This window comes from Gigantopelta aegis, chromosome 14, assembly GCF_016097555.1.
Source record: "Gigantopelta aegis isolate Gae_Host chromosome 14, Gae_host_genome, whole genome shotgun sequence".
NCBI lineage: Eukaryota > Metazoa > Mollusca > Gastropoda > Neomphalida > Peltospiridae > Gigantopelta > Gigantopelta aegis.
In genome coordinates, this window is record NC_054712.1 from 35,345,002 (window position 1) to 35,372,773 (window position 27,772).

At 38.2% G+C, this 27,772-nt stretch overlaps 1 protein-coding gene across 1 annotated transcript in view; it reads left to right on the forward strand.

Moving 5' to 3' along the window:
• The first annotated feature begins 5,400 nt into the window (after nucleotides 1-5,400).
• LOC121388808 (GTP-binding protein GEM-like) overlaps nucleotides 5,401-27,772 on the forward strand; it is a 66,423-nt gene continuing 44,051 nt past the window's right edge. Inside the window, exon 1 of the mRNA XM_041520313.1 lies at nucleotides 5,401-6,971. Within this exon, the coding sequence (XP_041376247.1) occupies nucleotides 6,197-6,971 (775 nt within the window). The 5' untranslated portion in view covers nucleotides 5,401-6,196. The remainder of the gene's footprint in view (nucleotides 6,972-27,772) is intronic.

Sequence of the window (27,772 nt, forward strand, 5' to 3'; positions counted from 1 at the left end):
CTATTACAAGAAAGTAAGCAAGAGTTATTGGAATTGCGAAGAGAAAAGATGAAAGGTCATTATATAAGAGCAAGAGCAAAATGGATAGATGAAGGTGAAAAACCAACAAAATACTTCTGTAATATGGAATCCCGAAATTACTATAGCAAACTTATATCAAGAATAGAACTCAATGATGGGAAAATTGTAACTGACCAAAAACAAATTGTAATAGAAAGAAAAGATTTTTTTACCAAAAACTATATTCGGCGCCATTTAACAAATCTGATAATGATATAGGTGAGAAAATATCTGGTTATAATTTTAAAAAATATATCAGACAAAGAAGCACAGGAACTAGCAGGACAAATTACTTATTCGGAAGCTTTTAACTTTCTTAAAAATATGAAAAACGAAAAATGTCCTGGCCTAGATGGGTTTACAGTAGAGTTCTTCGAATTTTTCTGGGTGGATCTCGGACATTTTATAGTTAGAGCAATTAATTACAGCTACAGTGTAGGCGAAATGTCTTTGTTCAAAAATTAGGAAGTATAACGTGTATTCCAAAACCAAATAAGCTTAAGCAGTTTCTAAAACCTTGGAGACCTATAACACTTTTAAATTGTATTTACAAACTAGCCGCTGGTTGTATAGCTAACAGAATTAAAACAGTCTTGTATAAAATTATAAATAATGATCAAACAGGTCTTATAAAAGGTAGATACATTGGAGAAAACATTCGTTTAGTGTATGACATCATGCAGTATACAGAAACACATTCTATACCTGGTCTTTTAGTATTAATAGACTTTGAAAAAGCATTACATATATTTAACTTTGTCTCCTCAATAAAAAAAATGGATAAAAACTTTATATAAAAATTCTATGTCCTGCGTAATACAAAATGGTCACATATCAGAAACATTTAAACTTGAAAGGGGATGCAGACAAGGAGATCCTCTCCATATATTTGTTTAATTTGTGCTGAAATTCTTTCAATTTTAGTTAGAAATGACAATAATATAAAGGTATTTCTATTGATGGGGAGGAATACAGACTAACACAATACGCAGATGATACTACTTTTGTCTCTGAAAAATACAATGTTTTTACTTGATTACTATTCAGATATTTCTGGCTTAAAAATCAATTACACCAAGTCTAAGGCCATTTGGATAGGCAGTAAAAAAAATATTCAAAAGATGTATATCATCATGTGCGATGGAAGTTAGAATGGGGTAAAGATACATTCAGTGTACTTGGTATTAATTTTACACTTAACTTAGATGACATTATAGAATATAATTATAACTCAAAAATTATAGAAATGCAGATTCTAATGAAGCTTTGGTCAATTAGAAAACTGTCTGTTCTTGGAAAATCTTTAATCATACCTAAAATCATCAATCTTTTCCTAACTCTTCCAAATCCACCAAAACACATGATTCAAACTTTTAAACACATGTTTTTTAAAATTTATTTGGCAAAATAAACCAGAAAAAATCAAGAGAAATATATTAACACAAGATTATCGATATGGTGGTTTAAAGGTTCCTGATATTTTAAACCTTATTACATCTTTAAAAACGACGTGGTTACAAAGACTTATCAGCAAAACGCAGCATGGACTAAACTTTTTGCGTCCACTACAAGTTTAACAACAAAAGATTTTATTATATATGGTGATTACTTTATTGAAATTAAAAAGAAAAGCATAAAAAATATGTTTTGACGAGATGTTTTATGCAGCTGGGCACTAGTTCAAAAACATCAAAAGTTCCAAATTACTGAAGATATACAGGGACAAAATATTTGGTTTAATAGTAAAATACTGTTAAATAATAAACCATTTTTATACAAGAACTTTATTAAGAAAGGTATTATTTTTATTAGTGATCTGCTTGATGAGCAAGGAAAAGTTTTAAATTTCGAATGTTTCACACAAAAATATAACATAAACACAAATTTTTTAAGTTATGCATCGTTGGCAAATGCTGTAAAAGCTTTTTTTTACAAATACAAAACAGTCTCAATATAACAGAATATATTGCAATCAAAATACCAATTCTGCCTTTTGAATTAAAAATGTTGTTAAATAAGAATGCATGGTAAGGCTCTATACAGCACTTTGAATAATAAAATAAAAACTAAAGCACAAACAAAATACGCAGATAAAGGTCTAATATTTGATCATCATACATGGACAAAGTATTATCTTATACCATTTAAATGCGTGAAAGACACTTCATTAATATGGTTTCAATACAGATTGCTACACAGAATTCTTGGTACCAATACATTTCTACATATGATAAATTATATTGATTCAAATAAATGCGTTTTCTGTAATAATCTCCCAGAAACGCTACAACACCTGTTTTACGATTGTGACAAAGTCCGAGAACTTTGAGAAAATGTTGAAAAATAGATATTTATAAAAACTGGAATTCGCATTTCATTCACTAAAAATATAGTTATTTTTGGTATGATAGATGATAAAAAGGCAAAAAATATAAACTGGTTAATAATTAATGTTAAATATTATATTTATTCAATGAAGATGGTTAAAAGAAATCTATGTATTGATACTATAAAAGTGATTCTAGAAAAGAAATTTCATATCGAGAAATATATCTATTATAAAAACTGTGAATATGATAAATTTAACATCGAATGGTCCAAGTGGCTTAATCTTTTCGATTAAAAAATACTAGAAACAACTTTGATTTTATCTACAGTATATACATGTCTACACAGTTTCAACTTTACCAAAAATATTCTTGTTTTTTTTATCTCTATTATTAAATCTCATTACTCCATCTCTATTATGATAGTGTTACAATCACGATATTTCAAACTAACCAATATCTTCTCTCTTTTTTTTCTCTTTTTTCTTTTCTTTTTTTCCCTTTGTTTTTCTTATCGTTGTCCACCTTTATAATACTACAACCACTTTGTTTTTTCAACCTTGTTTTCTCTGTACTAGCCCGTCCTCAGAACAAATAAACATAACAAATAGCTTACGGGTGTATATTGAGTCCATTTCAATATCCATGATTTAGTTTATAAAAAAATGAATGTACTGTACAATTAAACAAACTGTGTACCTTTTATATATCTATTTAAATGTGTGCGTATGTTGAATATATTTGAATATTTTCTATGCATATAAATTCTGTAAGGCATTGAGGCAAGGCACCCCAACCTTGACTTTGCCAAAATGATCTGGGAAAATAAAATTTAAAAAAAAATAAGAAAAAAAGAAACAAAATCAACAAAAAGCACCCTCCACCCTCATTTCCAACTGTAAAACAAAAAGTCAAAAACAAAATAATAAAATACATTAATAGGAAATAAACTCAACCACTGTCCGTTCCTGGGATAGATCTCACCATCTACTAACAGTGGTAGAGACATGTATCTGGATTCGGTGTTTTCACCACGATCTTATCTTGAAACTAAATGGTAACTACTCCTCGAGTCTTATAATGTGCGTGTAGAACACACATTCTGCACGTGCCACCGAGATAAAGGTATTTTAAGACGGGACCGGGAAGCCAGAGGTTTGTCTGTCTTCACCTGACTAAAGCCTCTAGAAATCCTATAGCATGCTAACCAGGTCGTTCACCAAACCCTCAACTCTCCCCTTCAGCAAGAACTCCAAGCAATAAGGTTATGAGAAGTCGTGGCATTTGTACTCTACATTCTTTTGAATGATACTACGAAAACGCAACATTTAATATTGTGAACTTTTTCCAAGAAGTATTTAACATTCTAAGTAGTACTATCTGTTAAACGGCAGCAAAACTCCTTTAAAACAAACGAGAGAGAGAGAGAGAGAGAGAGAGAGAGAGAGAGAGAGAGAGAGAGAGAGAGAGAGGCAAAGCGAGTAAGAGAGACAGACAAGAGAGAGGCCGACAGAGGGAGAAAGAGTGAGAGAACACAAACGGAGAGTGGAGGGCGGTGGAGAGAGATAGAGAGAGAGAGAGAGAGAGAGAGATAGAGAGGAATACTAGAGATGGGTTTTTTCTGAAAGTCTATATTTGGAATACTAAGGTGTTTTTTTTTTCTGAAATCGAAATTAATAGCGAATGAATAGATGCACGGACAAAAGAGATATAGAAAATCATCGGCTATTGGGTTTCATCCAGAGGCAAAACATCAATGAATAACTGAATGAAATCGTAACCCGATGCACGAACTTATCAATGGTAGGTACGTCTTACAAAGTACATTAGCGCTACTTAGTAACCTGGTAATATATTGAACACACGCAGCTTCATGTAAAAAATTAATTAATTCTTTGTTGTGAACACGTGGTGTGGTGGTTAAGCCATTGGACTTGAGGTTGGAACATATGCATCCGTTACCGGCTGACAGCCAGGGTGATATTAGCAGCTCACGGTATTTACGCGCGCGCGCGCGAATGTGTGTTTCTGTGTGCGCGCGTGTGTAAGACCAAATGCATTGACAACTCTCTAACTAATAACTCTATAGGGTTCGCCGTCCAATTGAAAGTTAAAAGTTTGTTTTATTTAACGACACCACTAGAGCACATTAATCCTTTCGGCTATTGGATTTCAAACATTCGGTAATTTCGACATATAGTCTTAGAGAGTGAAAACCCGCTACATTTTTCCATTAGTAGCAAGGGATCTTTTACGCTGTTCTGGACACTCATCTCAATTATCTGGGCTGCCTGTCCAGGACAGAGAGTTAGTTGTTAGGGGTTAGGGAGAGACAAGATGATGCAGTGACAATACCCACTGAGTCGTCAGACGTGTTCTTGGTAGGAGCCGGTACGGAGAGGCGAACCCAGTACTTACCAGCGTTTCTCGTGTTAGACAAACAAATAATTTCCACATTTTGTCGACCGTTTGCAATTGGTTCCTCATGTTCAACAAAATGTCAAAATTATATATTAGACACCAACTAGCTATACAGTAGTTTAAAATATGAGATGTAAAACAAATAATTGTTTTCCTTCCTCACTTCCATTCGGCTGATTAGTTTTTTGTCGTTCCAACTGGTCAACGGTCGTGGTATTTGCTTTTCTGTCTGTGTGAAAGTGCATATAAAAGATCCCATGCTGCATTGGGGGAAAAAAACAACGTTGCGGGTTTCCTCTGATGACTACGTGTCAGAATTACCAAATGTTTGGCATCCAATAGCCGATGATTAATTAATCAATGTGCTCTGGTGGTGTCATTAAACAAAAACAACATTAACTTTCCTTTCTTTTCCTTACGGCTGTCTGATTAACGTAATATTTGATTTCACTCTTTGCTACTGGCTGCCTTAACTTAATTCTCTTGCCAGCCACGAAAAACGGCGAACCAATTGGTTTATGTGGTTTTCATTCGCGTCGTGGAAACACTCTCGAATAGGAGCAGTGTATACATACTCCGCCAACGAGCAGACGTGGCGAAGGCGTTTAGTTAACAACACGGAGCCGTTTCGCGGGAAAAACCTCCGATCGATCGCAGAACCGCAGTCGGAATTGCAAGTGTTACGTTCCGAACGGCTCTCTCTCGCCTTCCCGATAAGTTTTAGCAGTTTGGTCTTGGGATAGAAGGATACAGTCAGTTTGTGACATTTTTAAAGTCTTCTTTCTTATGGAGATGCTGTCTTCGTGTTACTGTTTTCAAAGTGTGGGAAACTAGAGACTTTTAAAAGTTCTTTTCTTCGTTGATTGATCTTGCATGGATCCGTACAACACGTAAATCCAGATTGTTCATTACTAATCTGAGGAATTGGAGGAAACGGTTTTAAAATCATGACATAGTGAAAATAAAAGCCGAAACTTTCTGCATAAGAACCAGCAATAGCAATTCACAGATCTACTATCACTGGATTTTAAATTGACGTTTTTCTAAGGTAAAACCAGATTACTAACTCCAAATATAAAACATTGAAGCAAACTGTTTCGAAATCATAACATAGTTAAATGCAGACTTCACAAAAGCAACAAAAGTGACAGCATTTCTTCGATCTACTATTATTGGATTTATAACTGAAGTTCCAATGTGCTAATACCAGATTTAGGAACAAAAAGAAGTGTCTGAAACCATGATATAGTATATAAAGCAAAAAGCTGAACAAGACCAATTCTTCGATTTTCTGTTATTGAATTTTAAGCTACGTTACCCGATTGTTTGTGTATCACCAGATTGGTAGTTTTTAAAATCATGACATAGTAAATAAAAACGATCGCCTTATGCAAACGAAAACCAACAACACCCACAACAATTCTTCGATTCACTGTTACGGGATTTTAAAACTGAAGTTCCCCCGTGTGTGTGTAAAGCTGGATACTGCCATTCCAACCATTAGCGTTGTCGGCGAAAAACAGACCCCGAGGTCGAAAATGACTCAAGGCGCTACCGACCGGGAAGGACACAGGCGGGAGAAGGCTTCCAGGGCGCGGAGGACGAGCCTGGCGTCCCAGAACAGCTCCGGGAGCGTCCCTTCGCGCGACTCCACCCCCGCCCCTGTTCTGAGCCAGACCCACGCCAATCTCTTAGCCCCGGCGGTTTCCTCCCACGCGAGAACCGGATCGTTCCGCTCCAAAGTGGAGACCCAGAAGGACCTGGAGGTTAAGAGCAACCTCCCCAGGAGAAACAGCATGCCCTCTGTGGCCCACCACCTCCTCGCCGTGCCCGACGGGGAGAACGGACCCCCGGCCGAGAGCAAAGGGTCCCGCATGCAGCGCGTGCGATCCTTCAAGACGACCTCCAAGGGAGTTGTCAACCGTGGGGACTCTTTTAAAAAGAAGAGCACACATAGTCTCATGTCGACTGGTGCCGTCAGCGACACCGAGAAATCGCGGCGGAGGCAAGGCGGAGCGGCCAGAGGGTCTAAGTACAGCAACAATTCCAATTCAAACGCACCTCAGTATTTCAAGGTCATTATCCTCGGAGAAAAAGGGGTCGGAAAGTCTACCTTGACGCGCCAGTTTCTGACGTCAGACTATACGGCTTTTGAAGGAGCTGGTGAGTAAAGGTTATTGATATTGTAATTATAGTATTTTTGCTTCTTGTAATGTTTTATTGAAAACATATTGTATTGCATAAACAACAAAAGGATTGGCACAGATCTGCTATCATAATCCCCCCCCCCCCCCTCTCTCTCTCTCTCTCTCTCTCTCTCTCTCTCTCTCTCTCTCTCTCTCTCTCTCTCTCTCTCTCTCTCTCTCTCTCTCTCTCTCTCACACACACACACACACACACACACACCATAACACTATATATCTGCTTCTTGTAATACTAGGACAGTAAGACAAAACTGGGGAATCCATAGCTACTACAATAATTATTGACCACCACAGAATATATAGTATATGCTATCTATGTTGAACAGTTAATAAAGTGGCGGGAATGATTTCTGTACTCCTGATCTTTGCCATTTTATCAGACGTCAAGTGTACACCCAATAGCCGCGAATTAAACAAGGTGCTGGGATGTTTAAAAAAAAACCCCATTCATTTCCTTTATACACCCTTACAAATACTGTCTTTACGTTCACCAACTGCAATTTCTTTACAGGCTGCGGAATTTGAGAATAACGCCTGATTTTTAAAATTATTTTATTAAAACTACCGATAATGATGACGAACGTGGCGTAGCAGCGCTGAAGTCTTTCACAACCCATTCCTTGTCATGGTAGTGAAAAAGTGCGGGACGTGGTCCAGTCGTAAAGCGTTCGCTTGATGCGCAGTCGGTCTAGAATCGATCCCCGTCGGTGAGCCCATTGGGCTATTTCTCGCTCCAGCCATGGTATATCAAAGGCCGTGATATGTATGTGTTGTCGTGTCTGTGGGATGGTGCATATAAAAGATCCCTTGCTGCTAATCGAAAAGAGTAGCCTATAAAGTGGCGACAGCGGGTTTCCTCCCTTAATATCTCTGTGGTCCTTAACCATATGTCCGACGCAATATAACCGTAAGTAAAATGCGTTGAGTGCGTCGTAAAATAAAACATTTCCTTCTATTTAGTATTTATTTATTAATCTCCTACCTGTCCAGCCGGCGGGGAACAATACTTTTCGGCTTTTTCCTTCTGTCTGTCTGTCCCTCCGTCTGTCTCATATATAGTTTTCTGGACGTTTTTCTCCAAACTGCCTCAAGATATTGAGCTGACATTTTGTATATAACGTTATCATGTACTGTTACAGATAAAGCTTGACTTTCACGGCGATTTACCCATTTACCACAGAGTTATGGCCCTTGACCTTTGGAGATACGAAAATGTGTTGGACCCGGTAGTGAACAAGTATTGCTTTAGCAGTGCTCTCAGAATGTTTTGTTTTGACTCGATGTCCATACTTATACTCAGTTAAGTTTCAAGCACGCTGTCCTGGGAACACATCTCAGCTATCTGGGATATTTGTCTAATAAAGAGATTAATGCTTAGTTGCTAGTGAGATCGAAGTCAGTGTATTGACTTCACTGAGCCGTTATATCTCGCTGTAGATCGTAATTAATACCGAGATAGGAACACAGTGCCTAAAAGTTGTAAGACCGATAGTTTAACTATTATTCCTCCGAGACTTGTATCTACGATTGAAAAAAAGTATTTTCAATATCTAAAATTTGTAAGATATATATATATATATAATTCCTTAACCCCCCCAAACCCCCCCCCCAAAAAAAACCCCCACAAAAAAACAAAAAAACAAAAACAAAACAAACACAAACTCCAACAACAAAACAACAACAACAAAAACACCCCAACAACCTCCAACAAAAACAAAACAAGCAAAACAAACAAAAAACCCACTAAGCTATATTCCAAGAGTTCTTCATTGTAAACATCTTAACACTATTACACTGTCCACTGGACTTGCTCAAGTCCAAAAAACTCGCGAACCCATTAGGCTAATACAATCAATCATTTGTCAACTATATAAGTGACAAACTAAATCTCTCGTATCGATTTGCGGGGATATTTGAATCATACTTTTACAGCGATGTTAGGAGTCCCTGGTCACGTTAAATCAGATGTCTTATTGGTTAAAGTATTATTATGACTGACGGCGGGATGTGGCTCAGTGGATAGAGCGCTCGCCTGAAGTGCTTGCGTCGTAGGATCGATCGACCTCGGTGGACTCAATACACTGATTGGGATTTTCTCCGTCTCAACTAGTGCTCCACGACTGGTGTATTAAAGGGTGTGGTATGTGCTGCCTAAGTCTGTGGGAAATTGCACATAAAACACCCCTTGCTGCTACCGAAAAATTAGAGCGGATTTCCACTCTAAACCTACAGGTCAAAATGACGACCTTTTTTACATCCAGTAGCGGATGAAAGAAAGAAATGTTTTATTTAACGACGCACTCAACACATTTTATTTACGGTTATATGGCGTCAGACATATGGTTAAGGACCACACAGATTTTGAGAGGAAACCCGCTGTCGCCACATAGGCTACTCTTTTTACGACAGGCAGCAAGGGATCTTTTATTTGCGCTTCCCACAGGCAGGATAGCACAAACCATGGCCTTTGTTGAACCAGTTATGGACCACTGGTCGGTGCAAGTGGTTTACACCTACCCATTGAGCCTTGCGGAGCACTCACTTAGGGTTTGGAGTCGGTATCTGAATTAAAAATCAGTAGCGGATGAATACTAAATCAATGTGGTGTTGTTAATATAAACAAAACAAACTTTATTACGATTGGGGTGGACATTTTAAAAACTTTCTGCACTCTTTGCTAAACAATAAATTCTTGATCACTACATTTTAAAGAGACGGAAGGAAGGAAATGTTTTATTTAACGACGCACTCAACACATTTATTTACGGACATATGGTTAAGGATCACACAGGTATTGGGAGAGGAAACCCGCTGTCGCCACTTCATGGACTACTCTTTTCGGTTAGCAGCAAGGGATCTTTTATATGCACTATCCCACAGACAGGATAGTACATACCACGACCTTTGCTACACCAGTTGTGGAGCACTGGCTGGAACGAGAAATAGCCCAGTGGGTCCACCGACGGGGATCGACCGCACATCAAGCGAACGCTTTACCACTGCGCTACGTCCCGCCCCGCCATTTTAAAGAGAGAGAGAGGGAGAGAGAGAGAGAGAGAGAGAGAGAGAGAGAGAGAGAGAGAGAGAGAGAGAGAGAGAGAGAGAGAGAGAGAGAGAGAGAGAGAGAGAGAGAGAGAGATTGAGAGAGAGAGAGAAGAACGAACAGAAAAACCCAATAAGAAAGCAACACAGCATCTGCAACAATAACAACAACAAAAAACTTTTCTTCTTGTTTTTTTTTCATCTTTTTTATTTTTATTTATCTTACACGAATGCACGATTTGCTCAATGATCATAACAGAAGTAAACAATTAGGGTATTTTTTTCGTACAATAGTAAACTGCTCTTCTAAAATAAATTGTGCGAAACGATCGGCAATGTATCTTAACTGAGCACGAGGTAAAGTAATCACAGGTCAGCACATGTCAAGGCTGAATCAATTAATCTTCCAATAAATATCACGTCTTTGAGTCAGCCGAAGAAACAACCAATGGAAATCGAGATTCCTTTGTATTAGTAGCTCGGCGCCATATAGTGTGCTGTTGATATTAAAATAAACAGAGTTTTGTTTTGTATATATACACGTATTGTCCTTAAATTCACAGTTTTCTTATCGGCATTGCACGAGTTTAATTTTTTATTATTAAATAGACTGTTAAAAGTTAGCGGCCATTCTGATGGTGTTTTCAGCTAAAACTAAATTTACATATTTAATATTTGGTTTAGAATATCGGTGTCTGTATTCTGTATACGATCGATTAGTTGTTAATCTGAACGCTGCCACCCGTCGTAAGTCGGTAGTTGGGGAAATTACAACGCAACCATCGAGTTGGCCAACTTCGTCGTGACAGTTGAGAGTCTGAACCCTAGCGTAATAGTACTAAAAACTCTTTATTTATTGTTTCGTCTCACAACTGCTTTTTACACAAAGCTGATACCGGGTATTAGTTATTGAAAGATCACAACAAAGATGTCGAATATTTGTACACGACCATACAGTTAAAGTTTGTTTTGTTTAACGACACCAGTAGAGCACATTGATTTATTAATCATCGGCTATTGGATATTAAACATTTCGTAATTTGACATATAGTCTTAGAAAGGAAACCCGCTACATTATTTTTTTTAGTAGTCGCAAGGGATCTTTTATATGCACCATCCCATAGACAGGATAGCACATACCATGGCCTTTGATGTACCAGTCGTGATGCAAGATCACACAGAGGGTGAATATTGCTTTATCTTTATATATTTACTTCAGTATATATTAAGACATAAACTGAACAATATTAATTAATGGCCGATAAATGTGGTACAAAATACGAAAACAAATGTCCGTGCTTCACCGGTCAGAATTTACCGGCCTCGGTGGCGTCGTGGTTAGGTCATCGGTATACAGGCTGGTAGGTACTGGGTTCGGATCCCAGTCGAGACATGGAATTTTTAATCCAGATACCGACTCCAAACCCTGAGTGAGTACTCCGCAAGGCTCAATGGGTAGGTGTAAACCACTTGCACCGACCAGTGATCCATAACTGGTTCAACAAAGGCCATGATTTGTGCTATCCTGCCTGTGGGAAGCGCAAATAAAAGAGTTCTTGCTGCCTGTCGTAAAAGACTAGCCTATGTGGCGACAGCGGGTTTCCTCTAAAAACAATGCCAGAATGACCATATGTTTGACGTCCAATAGCCGATGATAAGATAAAAAAATCAATGTGCTCTAGTGGCGTCGTTAAATAAAACAAACTTTACTTTTTTTGGTCAGAATTTATTCAAACAGAGGTTAGAAACCATGTGGGATCAAAACTTGTTAACATAATATAGACAGACACACAAATTCTTTGCTTACGTCTCACCAAGTGTGTAGGTTAAAACCAGTTGAACAATAATAATATAATAATCTATATGCGGTCTACATACGTTTAATTAATGTATCGGTGGCCCTATTGGGCTATTTTTCGTTCCAACCAGTCCTCCACAACTGGTGTAACAAAGGCCGTGGTATGTGCTATCCTGTCTATGGGATGGTGCATATAAAAATCCCTTGCTGCTAATCGAATAAGACTATCCCATGAAGTGGCCACAGCGGGTTTCCTCTCTCTATATCTATGTGGTCCTTAACCATATTATGTCTTACGCCATATAACCGTAAATAAAATGTGTTGAGTGCGTCATTAAATAAAACATTGATGATTAACAAATCTATGTGCTATCTATCTGTCTATCTAAATCTGTATCTATGTTTATAAGTGTCCTTCATACGCTGGTTGAAAAGCACCCTTTGTAGACATTTATTACCAGATAATATTGTTAGGATCTGCAGTACTTTCTATAGCCAGAGCCTATAACATAGGCATCTAATTCGTTAAGAAAGCCATGAATCCAAGAGTTCTTGACAGTAAACAACTTAACACCGTAAACTGTCCATGGGACTTACTTAAGTCCAATAAGCCCAGGAACCCATTAGACAAATGCTATCAATCAGTTGTGTACAGTTTAAGTGACAAGTTAAACATGTTCCATTGATTTTTTTTCTTGGACATTTAATACAGATTTGTTTATAAGATGTAAAAAACTCTTGAGAAGAAAAACAAATTTAAAAACGACCGAGAGAGAGAGAGAGAGAGAGAGAGAGAGAGAGAGAGAGAGAGAGAGAGAGAGAGAGAGAGAGAGAGAGAGAGAGAGTAAGAGAGTAAGAGAGTAAGAGAGTGAGTGAGAGAGAGAGAGAGAGAGAGAGAGAGAGTAAGTTAGAGTGAGAGAGAGAGAGAGAGAGAGAGAGAGAGAGAGAGAGAGAGAGAGAGAGAGAGAGAGAGTAAGTTAGAGTGAGCAAGCGAGAGAGAGAGAGAGAGAGAGAGAGAGAGAGAGAAAGTTAGAGTGAGCAAGCGAGAGAGTTAGAGTGAGCGAGCGAGAGAGAGAGAGAGAGAGAGAGAGAGAGAGAGAGAGAGAGAGAGAGAGAGAGAGAGAGAGAGAGAGAGAGAGAGAGAGAGAGACAGACAGAGAGCGATAGAGGAAATGAAAGAAAAGTAAAGAAAAATATCACTAGCAACACACACCCTGCAAAAACAACAACAAAAACACCCCAACAACTCAACCCTCCCCAAAAAACCAACAACGAAAGATAACTATTGTTCTTGTATATTGGCTCTTTTGGGGGTTTCTCTTTTGTCTAAGCCATTCGTTCGATATTCTAAATTATCATAACAAACAAACACAACTGAAGTATACTTGTTCCTATAATAGTAAACTGCACTCCTAAAGTAAATTGTGCGTTACGTTCGATAATAAATCTTCAGTGAGCATGAGGTAAACTTATCAAAGGTTAAAACATGTCAAGGTTGAATCAATTAATCGTCCAATAAATATCTCGTCTTAGAGTGGATGGAAAAAAAACAACCAATCAAAATTGAGATTACATGGCACTAGTAGCACGATGCCGAAAGGTCACAAATTATTTTCATATGTTAAAGAGACTGTCCCGAATTTGCTGTCACTGTAATATGTTTTACGATTAATTCTAGGTTCAGACTACCAACTGCCAGCAGAAAGTTAGCCAAATCGACAGTTGCGTTGTAATTTCCCCCAACTTCCGACTTACGACGGGTGCGCTCAGATTAACAACTAGTGGGTTATACGACGAGAATCGAGTTGTAAGAGCGCCAGATTAGCAACTGGACAGTCGTAGAAGTGGTAACAGCAGAAAGTTGGCCAACTTTCTGCTGGCAGTTGGTAGGTTGAGCCTACCGAACAAATCCTTCTTTATGATCTAAATGACATACTAAATATATTTCCTGTTTAGCATATCAGAACAAACATACACACATCCCTGTTGAAAGTTTCCACTTAGTTTGAATTTGAACAGACTTGGTACTTTCCGTGAACATTCCTCGTTGATGATGATGATAACTAGTTTAACGTGCCAATATACCACTAGGGTTTCGAACACGCCCATCCCATGTCCGACCTCCGATAAGATCGGTGGCCTGACTCGGGATGTGTGTGTGTGTGGGGGGGGGGGGGGGAGGAATAAAAAGAATTGACTGCTCGGCCGAATATTTATATAATTTTGAGCATTTTAGAAGGACAGTCCAAAAATAAATAAGAGAAAGAAGAGAGGACTATTTAATAATATTTTTTTTAAAAAGAAGTAATTTCGACATAACATTTTGAACGAAGGTCTAAATGTTTAAAGTCCGATCTATATGTCCACGTGAGTGGCCTCGTTAAGGCCGTTGGGGTGTGGAGATTGACCTACGGCGAACTGATGAGCGGAGAACCGGCAAAGGCGGGGATGAAGTGCTTCCATCTCTGGTCGGCGAGGATGGTTATGACACTCCGGTAGTCGTTGCCGAAAAGGGCCTTGACGATCCTGTGGATGGTGTGGCTATCCATCTCTCTAAGCAGGACCGCTTGTCGGTAGACTCCTTCTCGGCACCGAGTTAGTACCAACCCCGTCTTGCCGGCTGTAGACTTGATGGTGTGTAGCTCGTAAGCGCTTCCATCAGGCAGTTGTTTTAACTCTGGTTCCACTAGTCCGCCCATCAGTGATGCCGGATCCGAGGTGTCCCCCTGCACGAACTTCAGGAAGCCGGACCTGATTTTCCCGATCTGAACTTTCCAGACGGCTTCCGAGTCGGAGGGGGACGGTGCTTGTGAAGGTGGAGACCTTGCCTTGTCAGGCTGGTCGCTCGGCTGAGCGACGGCCTTCCTCTTCGCAACGCCTCCTGCCCGGACCGCCGTCTTCCGAACTGGCAAGACTGGTGACAGTGGCCAGTTACGTGTAGGCGGTGGCGTAGAGGGAGATGGAGGTCCGTCTGCGGGCGTCTCGCATATCGGAGCGTTGAGATCATCCCTCAGTGTTGACGGCGGGTCCGGATGAGCTGGTCCATTCGTCTTGGGCCGAGCCGGGGGCGGCGACGCAGTAGGAACCGCCGCTGGCGGTTGGGCCGCCAGTTTTGTCGTGTCTCTACTCCCCCCCCCCCCCTGAGCCGCCCCTGGCGCACGTTTCTTCTTCCTCCGTCCTCTTCCCTTCCTCTTCCCTTCCGAGTCCGAGTCGCCGTGCACCAAAGTCACGGTTGCCCGTGACCCGGTGTACGCGACGCGAAACTCCAGCAGCGATCCAAAGCTTGCAATCAAGCCCCCCAAGCTTACTATACATGTCTCGTTGAAACGTTTTACTTCATTTTGAATTCGACGAGACTCGGTACTATCCGTGATAATCTTTATCAAATTTTGTTAACCAGTAAAAGTAGAACAAATCACCATCAGAGGTCGCATGTATCTGTGCCCTGAGTAAATTAAAGTGTTGTATGGTTTCAAGGTGTTATCTCTGAATGTTATCAGTCATACTAAGTGGGCTGCTCGTAACCCAGACTCGGCAAACGATATGGCCGATATTTATCTAACGAGACAGCCGGAAGAAGCCAATATGCACTATTAAAAATAAAGACATTTATATTACCAAAATGAGAAAAATATGGAACAAATTGCACATTCCTCTAGGGATTTTTTTTTCCATGACTGTAATTATTTGAACGGTGTAGCCGTTATAATTTGAAAAAACAACAAAAAAAAACAAGAAAAAAAAAAAAGTACAAAATAATCTCGCAGAAAATTAAAGGGACATTCCTGAGTTTGCTGCATTGTAAGATGTTTCCGACTAATAAAATATTTGTACGATTAAACTTACATATTAAATATATTTTCTTGTTTAGAATATCAGTGTCTGTATATTGAACGTGTTTCTGATCGTCTTAATATTTGTAAGAAGCCGAAATTGGGTTTTGTCTTCAAATAATTTCGTACGTACGAATGTTTTTGGTTTTTTTTAGGAAATAAAATTAAATTTAACCTAGTACAAATATTAGATCGATCAGAAACACATTTAATATACAGCCACTAATATTTTATGCAGAAATATATATATATATATATATATATATATATATATATATATATATATATATATATGGTATGTAATTACAATCGCTAAAAAGTCTGTTAGTCGATTGCAGCAAACTCAGGAATATCCCTTTAACTTGGCAGAAGACGGAATTTTTAATAGAGTTAAGTCTTTCCACAAAGACTGCTCAAAGCAACAAGGTAGGAAAAAAGGGAAATACTTTCATTCACAGATGACCTTCGTATATAAGTTTATACCATCAATTGACAGGTTGTTGCTATTTAAAGAGTACTGTTATAATGTATTGATTTCAATTTGTTTTGTAAGTAAACTTACGGAATTACTATGCAACTTATAATAATTAAAATGGAAGAAAGAGAAAAATTGGTTACTACAGGGTTTTTTTTACGGTGCATTATTAGGCTATTTATTTAGGCGTCCAGGGAAAATGTTGACCAATTCATTATCGAATCGTTCAACACCCCCCCCCCCCCCCCCCCCCTCCCAGGTTCAGACCACGTTTCACCCCTGGTATATCGGTGGTTTTCGTGGTTACCCCTGTGTCTACAGAATTTCAACACAGTGTCTTTATGTGCTTGTTTTTTGCTTGTTTTTTTGTTGTTGTTTTTTTGTTTGTTTGGTTGGGGTTTTTTTTGGGGGGGGGGTGGGGGGAGGGCACAGGCCCCTCCACTCGACGACAAAACTGTAAGTTTTTGGGTCCTACTCTATAATTAAAATTAACATCAAAATATAGCCTATGCCTCCCCCACTAGAAACTGTGCCCGCCCCCCACTCAAAACATCGTTCCTACGGGTCTGTATAGGACAGACTTTAAGACAAGAGTAATGTACGGCTAGCCTATGAAGTAGCCTTCCGGTCGAAGGGAACAATTTACGACTATAGTATATTCGTAGAACAGGGCCCAGGTAGCGTGAGCTAAAGAAAAAAGAATAGCAGTCCACAAATAGAATGCGCCTTAAGGTTACATACCACCATTAATTACTCCATGCAGATCAATACGATTTCTACGTCAGAATATATTCTGTGACAAATACAACACTGTCGAGAGGGTCATGCGACTACTAATTTTAGGGAGTGCTCTCAACTGACAAGTACCGTGTAAAACATCAACATAGGTCGACCACGACATTTTTCAATTAATGACCCCTATGCCTGACCTCCGCCTCGTGTTGCTGTTATACAAGTAGCACCACACCACTTACTTGCACGGTTGTTATCAGTTAGTACTACATATAACAAGTTACTTCAAACCAATGGGTTATTTAAATACTACAGAGGTCAGCCTACGTGTAATCGTCAAAGAAAGAGTTCAAAAAGCATATCAGAATTTTGTAGTATTTTTTTAAATGAGGAACTATTTCCTAAACCGGACTATATTAAGCTGCTATAGCAAGTTGGGTGTTGCCTTAAAATAAATCGCAGCTGATATGTAAACACGCATGTGAAAAAAATTGATGTTTTATTTTAAAATTATTTATAGTACTTTCGTTTAGACGAAGGTCATGTTGTATTTAACGACGCACTCAACACATTTTATTTACGGTTATATGGATTCAGACATGGTTAAGGACCACGCAGATATTGAGTGAGGAAACCCGCTGTCGCCACTTCATGGGCTACTCTTTTCGATAAGCAGCAAGTGATATTTTATAGGCACCATCCCACAGACAGGATAACACATACCACGGCCTTTGATATACCAGTCGTGGTGCACTGGCTGGAGCGAGAAATAGCTCAATGGGCCCACCGACGGGGATCGATCTCAGGCCGACCGCGCATCAAGCCAACGCTTTATCACTGGGCTACGTCCCGCCCGTCGTTTAGACGAGTACATAAAAGAAATATATGCGAACGCGAAACATGCCCTGGGGTGTCCCTAAACGTTTGACAATAACGAGACTATTGTGGTATCTGCTGTTTAGAGAAAAAAACGCATCAAACCGTGCAATTAGCGTCCAATACTATACGAACAATCTAAACAAATGCTATCGATTTCTACTTTTTTTTTTTAATAAACCACACCTGAGTCAGTGGTAACAGCCGCCGCCGTGTGTGGTAAATCACATCGCTCGGAATCTCATTTACGTCTCTTCATGTCAAACAACGAACGATTACAATGGGGATTTTTTTTTTTTTTTTTTTTTTACAAAAATCAACAACCCAAAAACAAAACAAAACAAAACAAAACAAGACAAGACAAACACTACCACCACCACCACCACCAACAACAACAACAACAACACACACACAGACACACACACACACACACATACATACACACATACACACACACACACACACACACAGACACACACATACACACACATATACACAGACACACACACCCTACACATACACATACACACATAGACACACACACACAGAAAGACACACACACCCAACACACACACATACACACACACACATAAACACACACACACACACACACACAGACACACACACAGACACACGCACACATATACACACACATACACACACACCACACACACATACACACATATATACACACACATACACACACCACACACACACCACACACACACATACACACACAACACACACATACACACACTAATAAAAATAGCCGTACCCTACTAGATACTACTACTAGTACTACTACTAGATACTACTACTACTAACTAGTTACTACTATTACTACAAGATACTACTATTAGATAATACTACTAGTAGATACTAGTACTACTATATACTATTACTACTACTAGATACTACTACTACTACTACTAGATACTACTACTACTACTACTAGATACTACTACTACTACAAGATACTACTACTACTACTAGATACTACTACTAGATACTACTACTACTACTACTACTACAATATACTACTACTACTACAATATACTACTACTACTACTACTAGATACTACAAGATACTACTACTACTAGATACTACAAGATACTACTACTACTATATACTACTCCTACTAGATACTACTACTACTACTACTAGATACTACTACTACTACAAGATACTACTACTACTACTAGATACTACTACTAGATACTACTACTACTACTACAATATACTACTACTACTACTAGATACTACAAGGTACTACTACTACTACTAGATACTACAAGATACTACTACTACTATATACTACTCCTACTAGATACTACTACTACTACTACTAGATACCACTACTACTACTAGATGCTACTACTACTACTAGATACTACTACTACTACTACTAGATACTACTACTAGATACTACCACTACTTCTACTACTAGATACTACTACTTCTACTACTACTTCTACTACTACTACTACTACTACTACTAGATACTACTACTAGATACATCTACTACTACTACTATATACTACTCCTACTAGATACTACTACTACTAGATACCACTACTACTACTAGATGCTACTACTACTACTAGATACTACTACTACTACTACTAGATACTACTACTAGATATTACCACTACTTCTACTACTAGATACTCCTACTACTACTACTACTACTACTACTACTACTACTACTAGATAGATAGACAGATTAAAATAAATTAAAAAATACGTTATGTGATTATCTCTACATCACCGGAAGTATTTTCCGCGGGATACGCCAAACGACGGAAGTAATTCCGACGATGACCGAGAACGGTCACGTGAGCTTGTCATTACCGAGATTGCAGTTCGAGATAATATTTATTGACTCATTTCGATTGATACGGGAGGATTTAGAAACTGTTTTCAGCGCACTTCGTTAACCTTAGACCCTCTCACGTGACCTCGACCATCTGTTACTAATTCAGTTATATTTTCGACCCTCTATTGATCACATTGATCACCGACCTGGTGTTTTCGAGTTATGGTTAACGTTTTTAACGTGTTTGTTTTCACAAGGGATAGGAGAGGATATTAATAATATATTTTATCCTGCAATCACTATATGTATTGTCCAAACATGATGACTAGATAAATTTCTATATTTTCGGTCACTGACCAAAATGATAGTTTTTTGAGACGGGACTACTTTTACGCTAGTTAATATCAGTTAAATAATGTTATATACTGAACAAAATAAGAAACTTCCGCTAACTTTGCTTGAACATAACTTGATGAAAACAAACCGGGGGAATAATTGTTATATATGCGTTTAAAGAGTGTTCCATGGTGCATCGTTTGGTGCAAAAATCATGGCCATAGGTTAACAGAAACTGGGGAAAATTTTGACTAAGAGTGGCAGGGGTTAAAAAAACCCACGTAATAACGGGTATGACCACCTCTTGAATTGACCACTGCAGTGCATTGCAGGCGCATAGAATTGACTAAAGTGTTGATTTCTACCTGTGGAATATTGTTCCATTCCTGAATGAGCGCTTGACGAAGTTCGTTAACGTTAGCGGGTGGGTTGGGACGACGCCTCAATCGTCTGTCCAGACTATCCCAGACATGCTCAATGGGGTTGAGATCAGGACTTTTAGCGGGCCAGTCATCAATGAAATCAATGTTATTTGTCCTAAGAAAATTTACAGTGTCTCTAGCTGTATGAGAGGTGACATTATCATGCTGAAAAATCGAGATGTTGGCGTTGTTATGGACTTACGAAGATTTCGTATCGCTCGACTAGAACTCCCAACATGGCTTGCAACGTCTTCTGTCGACATGCCAGCATCAAGCATGCCAATCGCCCGTTCGCGTAAATTATTGGGTATTCTTGGCATACTAAAAATGCTACAATGTAAAAAACGTTATTTTGTTTTACAAATTTTGAAGCGTTTTCGTTCAATTGACAACATTGTCAGTAAGACAAGTAAAACAAATTGACCGAATACTACACGGGACATGTCGAACCATGCATGCACGTGCAAATTGAATTTCACGTTGTCGACGATTAACAGTGCAAAAATAATCGATAAAATTCATGAATCCTGATAATACAGCTCAAGGCTAATACTACCTATATAATTTCATTACACAATGAATTCTTTAACACAACAAATACTATATGTACAAATGGGAAGTTTCTTTTTTTGTTCGGTATATTCTTCAAAGTTACTTATTATTTATTTAATTATTTATTTTTTTGCATTTTATTGTTTTTATTTTTAAAAACTGTTTTTGAAAAAAAGAGTTTGTTTTGTTTAACGACACCATTAGAGCACATTGATTTTTTTAGTCTTCGGCTGTTCAATGCCAACCATTTAATTTTGACATATAGTCTTAGAGACGAAACCCGCTACTTTTTTTCCCCATTAGTAGCAAGGGATCTTTTATATACACCATCACAGAGACAGGATAACACATATCACGGCTTTTGATATACCAATTGTGGTGCACTGGTTGGAGCGAGTAATAGCCATTGGGCTCACCGACAGGGATCAATCCTAGACCGTTGTTTTTAGGGATGTAAAATCTTTTTATTTATTGAAACTCGAGTAAATAAGAATTTGTTAGTTGTACAATATTTCTAAAGTTCTATGATAAGCCAACGAGCGGAATTTAACTCAGTCGGTTGAGTGCTCGCTTGAGGTACTTGTGTCGAAGGATCGAACCACCTTGGTGGATCCATTCAGCTGATTGTTTTTTTCTCGTTCCAACCAGTGCACCACAACTGGACAAAGGCCGTGGTATGTGTTTTTCTGTCTGTTAGAAAGTGCATATAAAAGACCCATTGCTGCCTTAGAAAAAAATGTAGCGCGTTTCCTCTGATGACTACGAGTCGGAATTCCCAAAATGTTTGACATCCAATAGCCGATGATTAGTTAATCGATGTGCTCTAGTGGTGTTGTTAAACAAAACAAACGTCAACTGTTAAAGGGATATACCCTCGTTTCAGCCCATGAAAATGCACACTAAGTTTAATTAATCTACAAACCTGTAACACATTTGGATAAAGTTACAATTGAGTGAAACATGAGTTTGTGACTTTAAGATGGTGAAATACCCTCTAAAAATAAACTAAATTTCGACTCCATAACTTATAGTATAGTATAATTTCAGTTCTAATAGTAATTGTTTTTAATATGCCTTAGTGTTTAAAAACTAGGGTATGTCCCTTTAAGCCAAATGTACTTTAAGCCCTATGTGATAAGAATGGGAGCATGTGTCTTTAGTAATATAACTGATAAGTGGAAGAGTTTATTTTTGTACTGACCCAGTTTTTAACACCGACCACAGAACGAAGAACATGCAGATGAGCGATTGGAACGGTCAAAAGGTAAACTAGAAAATTAACTCTGGAATTCACGTTTTCACGGTCGACGTCAGAAAATAAATGTAGGTTGGATTTTGTAATTAGTTTTCTTTGGTTAAACCTAAAGTTAAGAATTTTAGAAATGTAAAATATATACTCAAATATAATATAATATAATATATAAATAACATAATATACATATAATATACATGTATAATCAAATTTACCATGAAAAGGCATTACTACATTCTAACTCGTTATCTCGTATTTCGACAAAAGCGTTGCATTTACAAAATTATGCATATTGGGAAAACTAAATATTAGATCAATGTAAATGTCGAAGGTCTGGCAATGATAAATATACATAATGTTAACCTGTCATGTGGGTGGAATAAAAATCGACCAAATGTTATAGAAAAAAAAGAAGATGATTGATACAGTTATGTTGGAATGTTCGATCCATTTGATTCATTTGAAATCCACCACAAAGAACAAATGTCATCAATTACTTTTTGATTTAGCTGGATACGTAATGTGAATAACAATTTAGATTTAGCTGGATACGTAATGTGAATAACAATTTAGATTTAGCTGGATACGTAATGTGAATAACAATTTAGATTTAGCTGGATACGTAATGTGAATAACAATTTAGATTTACCAGTATTTGATTATAGCAGTTTGATAGAAAAATGAACAGAAAGGGGTTATTGCTAAAAAAAAAAAAATAATAATAATAATAATAATAATAAACAAAAAATTTTTAAAAAATAGAACGGTGTTATTGATATGCATATACTGGGTTTCCAATGCTACCGGGGGCGGGAAGTAGTTCAGTGGTAAAGCGCTCGCTTGATGCGCGGTTGGTTTGGGATCAATCCTCGTCAGTGGGTCCATTGGGCTATTTTTCGCTACAACCAGTGCACCATGACTGGTACATCAAAGGCTGTGGTATGTGCTATCCTGTCTGTGAGATGGTGCATATAAAAGATCCCTTGCTGCTAATCGGAAAGAGTAACCCATGTAGTGGCGACAGCGGGTTTCCTCTCAAAATCTGTTTGGTCCTTAACCATATGTCTGACGCCATATAACCGTAAATAAAATGTGATGAGTGCGTCGTTAAATAAAACATTTCTTTCTTTCTTTCTCTCAATATCTGTGTGGTCCGTAACCATATGTCCGACGCTATATAACCGTAAATGAAATGTGTTGAGCGCGTCGTTAAATAAACCATTTCCTTCCTTCCTTCCTAAAATCAGATAGTATGGATTTATTTTCGTTTTGTCTTCATGGCACCCTCATGCACATTTGTCACCAATTATGGTTCCACGGGGAGAAGAACTGAAGTGAATAATTGCTTGTTTACTACCGCTAATACACTTGAGACCATGGGTTTGAATATAACATACCGTATTTGTTACAATACACAAGTACCGTAAAGTAACACCGATAAACCGATCCCGACAGCATGCAGGGGTTAAACCACCGGGTAGAAGTCTGGTAGGTGCTGGGTTCGTGTTTCGGTAGTAGCTATAGCTTTAAAGAGAGAAGGAAGGAAGGACATGTTTTATTTAACGACGCACTCAACACATTTTATTTACAGTTATATGGTGTGAGACATATGGTTAAGGACCACACAGATATTGAGAGAGAAAACCCGCTGTCGTCACTTCATGGGCTACTCGTTTTCGATTAGCAGCCAGGGATCTTTTATATGCATCATCCCACAAAAAATATAGTACATACCACGGCTTTTGTTACACCAGTTGTGGAGCACTGGCTAGTACGAGAAATAGCCACACACTTTAACAGTCGCGCTCTCTTTAAACTATTTATCCGCCCCCCCCCCTCTCTCTCTCTCTCTCTCTCTCTGTGTGTGTCTCTCTCTATGTGTGTCTCTATCTGTGTGTCTCTATCTGTCTCCCTCTGTGTCTCTCTGTCTCTCTTACCCTCCATCTCTCTGTGTGTCTCTCTGTGTGTCTCTCTCTCTGTCTCCCTCCCTCTCTCTGTCTCTGTTTGTCTGTCTGTCTGTCTGTCTGTCTGTTCTGTCTGTTCCCCCCCCCCCCCCCCCCCCCCCATTCTGCATCTTCGTCTCTGTCTCTTCCTGTCTGTCTCTATCTATCCGTCGTTTGGTCTCCCACATATTAACGTCTGTCCTAAAAACACAGCTATCTTAGATCAAATAAATCAAACACTTCCCTCATGCCTTTTATACTAACACAATAATAATTAATAAGAACCAAGTATTTTTCTATGTGGCTGCAACAGGTCTCTGTTCTTAGTATATACCCTAATTACCACGTTAGACAACTAATAGCTAATGAGTTAAATAAACAGCCCCCCCCCCCCCCCCCTCCTCCCGTGCGTCTCTTGTTCCTCCAAACCTGATAAAAATACAGAAATAGTTTCTAACAAAGGTTAACAGCAGCTGAAGTCGTTCGCTTGTTTTAAACAGAATTATGTAGAGGTTGCAAAAAAAAAAAAAAAAAAAAAAGTCCCCAAAACCCCGAGCTACATAAGTGTTGATAGATTATACACACCTTCCCACGAAAGAAAGCTCCCTATCTTAAACAGATTCTGGGATGGATGTGCTCAGAACACACTTGCTTCAACCTTGAACGTGCGTATGAAACGCGTACGAAATGGCTCATGAATTCAAAAGGGAGCCAATATGTAGAAACGAAACGAAATATGCGATGTGTGATTTATAGATGTAATACAGTTTTTTAAATGTACATATTGATTATGTAGAAAATAAAATTTAATGTAAAGATTGTTATCTCTTTTTGAATTATGCATTGTTTACAAACATGAACACAGTGACAACAAAGTAACAAAGAACTAACTAACGGGACAATATAAATATAAAAGTTAATATATAAAAATAAAAACTGACAATACAGCACAAAAAAATACCAACCAAGTAACGACTCTAAAAAACACAACAAAACAAACACACACACACACACGCACGCACGCACGCACGCACGCACGCGCACACACCACAATCAGCCAGAAAACACAATAACAACCAAACCCAGTAACCTATTTATTTTATTTTGTAACATGCATATTAACATACCTAACACTTTCAACCTCCAAACAGGTGTTGAATAAAATATATTTTTTGTTATTAAATATGAATTAGAACAAATGTGTTATATTGGTTAATCATAATATAAAATATACACACGATCAAATCATTGTCAGAACTACATTACCAAGATGTTAATAACCATAAATACGTTTACACTCTCTCTCTCTCTCTCTCTTTCTCTCTGTATGTGTGTGTGTGTGTTGTGTGCGTACTGCTTGGCAAAGCACAGCGCACGGTGTAACCTTTTAACTAAACCCAAGGTGACTACATAGCGATAGGTGTACCTTGCGTTCTTTCGAAAGATAGCGAAAATGATACATTGCAAATGTTAGCAGAATCGAAAATACCTCTCCTTATTGTGAACTGGTGTGGCTCCAAGTAGAGAAACAAGTTAAGGTCAAGGTCGCAATGATATCATCTTTCTTTATATAACATTTGTTGTTTTTATGATGAAGTATACATTCTTGGCACCGATGTTTTTTTTCTATAGACAACCACAAACTATATTAAAGCGTTTACTCTTAATGGCAAATGAACGCCGTTATACAGTTCTATAAAAACCAGAAATTACTGTCCGCTGTATTTTAAAATGTACTGAATTTAAAAACTGCCTAATATTTCAGAGAAAGAGAGAGAGAGAGAGAGAGAGAGAGAGAGAGAGAGAGAGAGAGAGAGAGAGAGAGAGAGAGAGAGAGAGAGAGAGAGAGCTTGTATGTGTATTTGTGAATATATATAAATTCAGAAATAAGTTTAATCAACAACACTGGCAATAATTAAGTTTTCGAATGACCCGTCTAACCGTCCGTCCGTCTGTTCCACATATATATATATATTTTAATGTTTTTCCTTTAGATACTGAGCTGAAATTTTGCTTTATCGTACATATCACTTTTAACTTTCATAGCGATATACCCAGTTTTGACATAGTTATGGTCCTTGAACTTAGAATATACGAAAATGTGGTTTTCAGGACTCTTGTTTATAGCTTTATCATGTTCTGTTACAGATCACGTTTGACTTTCATGGCAATTTAAAAAAAATTACAGAGTTATGGCCCTTGAATTTAGGAGATATGAAAAATTAGTTTTTCGGACTTTATTTTTGCAATATCTGAAGATATTGAGATACAACCATTTTTTTTTTTTTTTTTTTAGCTTTATCATGTTCTGTTACAGATCACGTTTGACTTTCATAGCAATTTACCATTTTTTTTCACTGAGTTATAGCCCTTGAATTTATGACATACGACCATTTGTTGGGCCCAGTTGGGGACATGAATTGTTTTATATTAGCAGTACTCTCAGAATGCTTGCTATAAATGGCTTTTAAAATAATATTTAATTTCGTTCATGGAATCACGACTGGTTACTACGCAGAACATATTTGTACATCTAAATGGACAGATAAGCGTAGCGTTAAACCAGTATCCAGTTTAGCATCGCGTCTTTAACGACCGAACCATTTCATTTACTTCAAGATTGTTTTGAAGACGTCGTTTATTGTTCATTGATCCCAATTCCTGTCAGCCATTATCAAACATCCCCTTAATTTGGTTTATACCCTGGAGCACGTCCAGGAGCCTATCGGCATTCTAAAGATACCCTTGTCTGTAGCCGAGGGAACCGTGTCGAATAATAATGGTTTAAAGTTTGTTGGTACGGGTTCGTTCATTACACGCACTTTGGCATCCCCGCAGTGTGTCCCCGTCAATTTCTTTAATAGTATCATTCGTGTGTTTGATCTTAGGACTTGATGGAAATTGCTTTCGATCTATGATTCAATAAAGCAATTCACTTCAAATGTCAGTCAGACTGCTAGGTTTTACGGTTTGCAGATTAGGTCTATAAATACAACCGTTATTCCTGAATAACTACGCCTTAAACATCTTAATTTAGAAAAATACCAAACAACCGTTAATTTTTTTTTTAAAGGCGCATGATCAGTTTTACTGTTTGGCTTTTTATTTATTTATATTTTTTTAGAGAATATTTGAGAAATTTACAGTGATAACTGATTTATTTGTATTCGTTCGAGTATGAATTACAAACTTAATGTTGCATTGTCAGGTTTTAAAATTGCCTTTTAAAACATATTTTACACGATTTCGGTAACATTGCCTTTAGATTTGTCTGTTAGAGGACTGAGCTCATTATTAACGCTTGAAGTTCTATTATTGGAGCGTTTCCTGCTTGAACATTTTTGAAACACTTAACACTACATGGGCGTCTTTCAATTAGACAACTAAAATCAGGCGCGCGTGCAAGGGAGGGTTTTGGATTTCGAAGCACCGCCTTGCTCAAGCAAATGTTCTTTGTTGTTTTTTCAATTTACTAGTATTTTCCGGGGGCGGATGACCCGAACCCGTATAAACTTTGGTCGCTACAGTCTAGAACTGCCATGCCCTTGGGGGGGGGGGGGGGGGGGGGGGGGGGGGCCGAGGGTAAGGCACAGTTGCCTCTTGAAATATTACAAAAATTGACTTTTTATTTTATAACTGCTTTCCGGCTTCCGTGGTTACTTCCCACCAACACCAAACACTC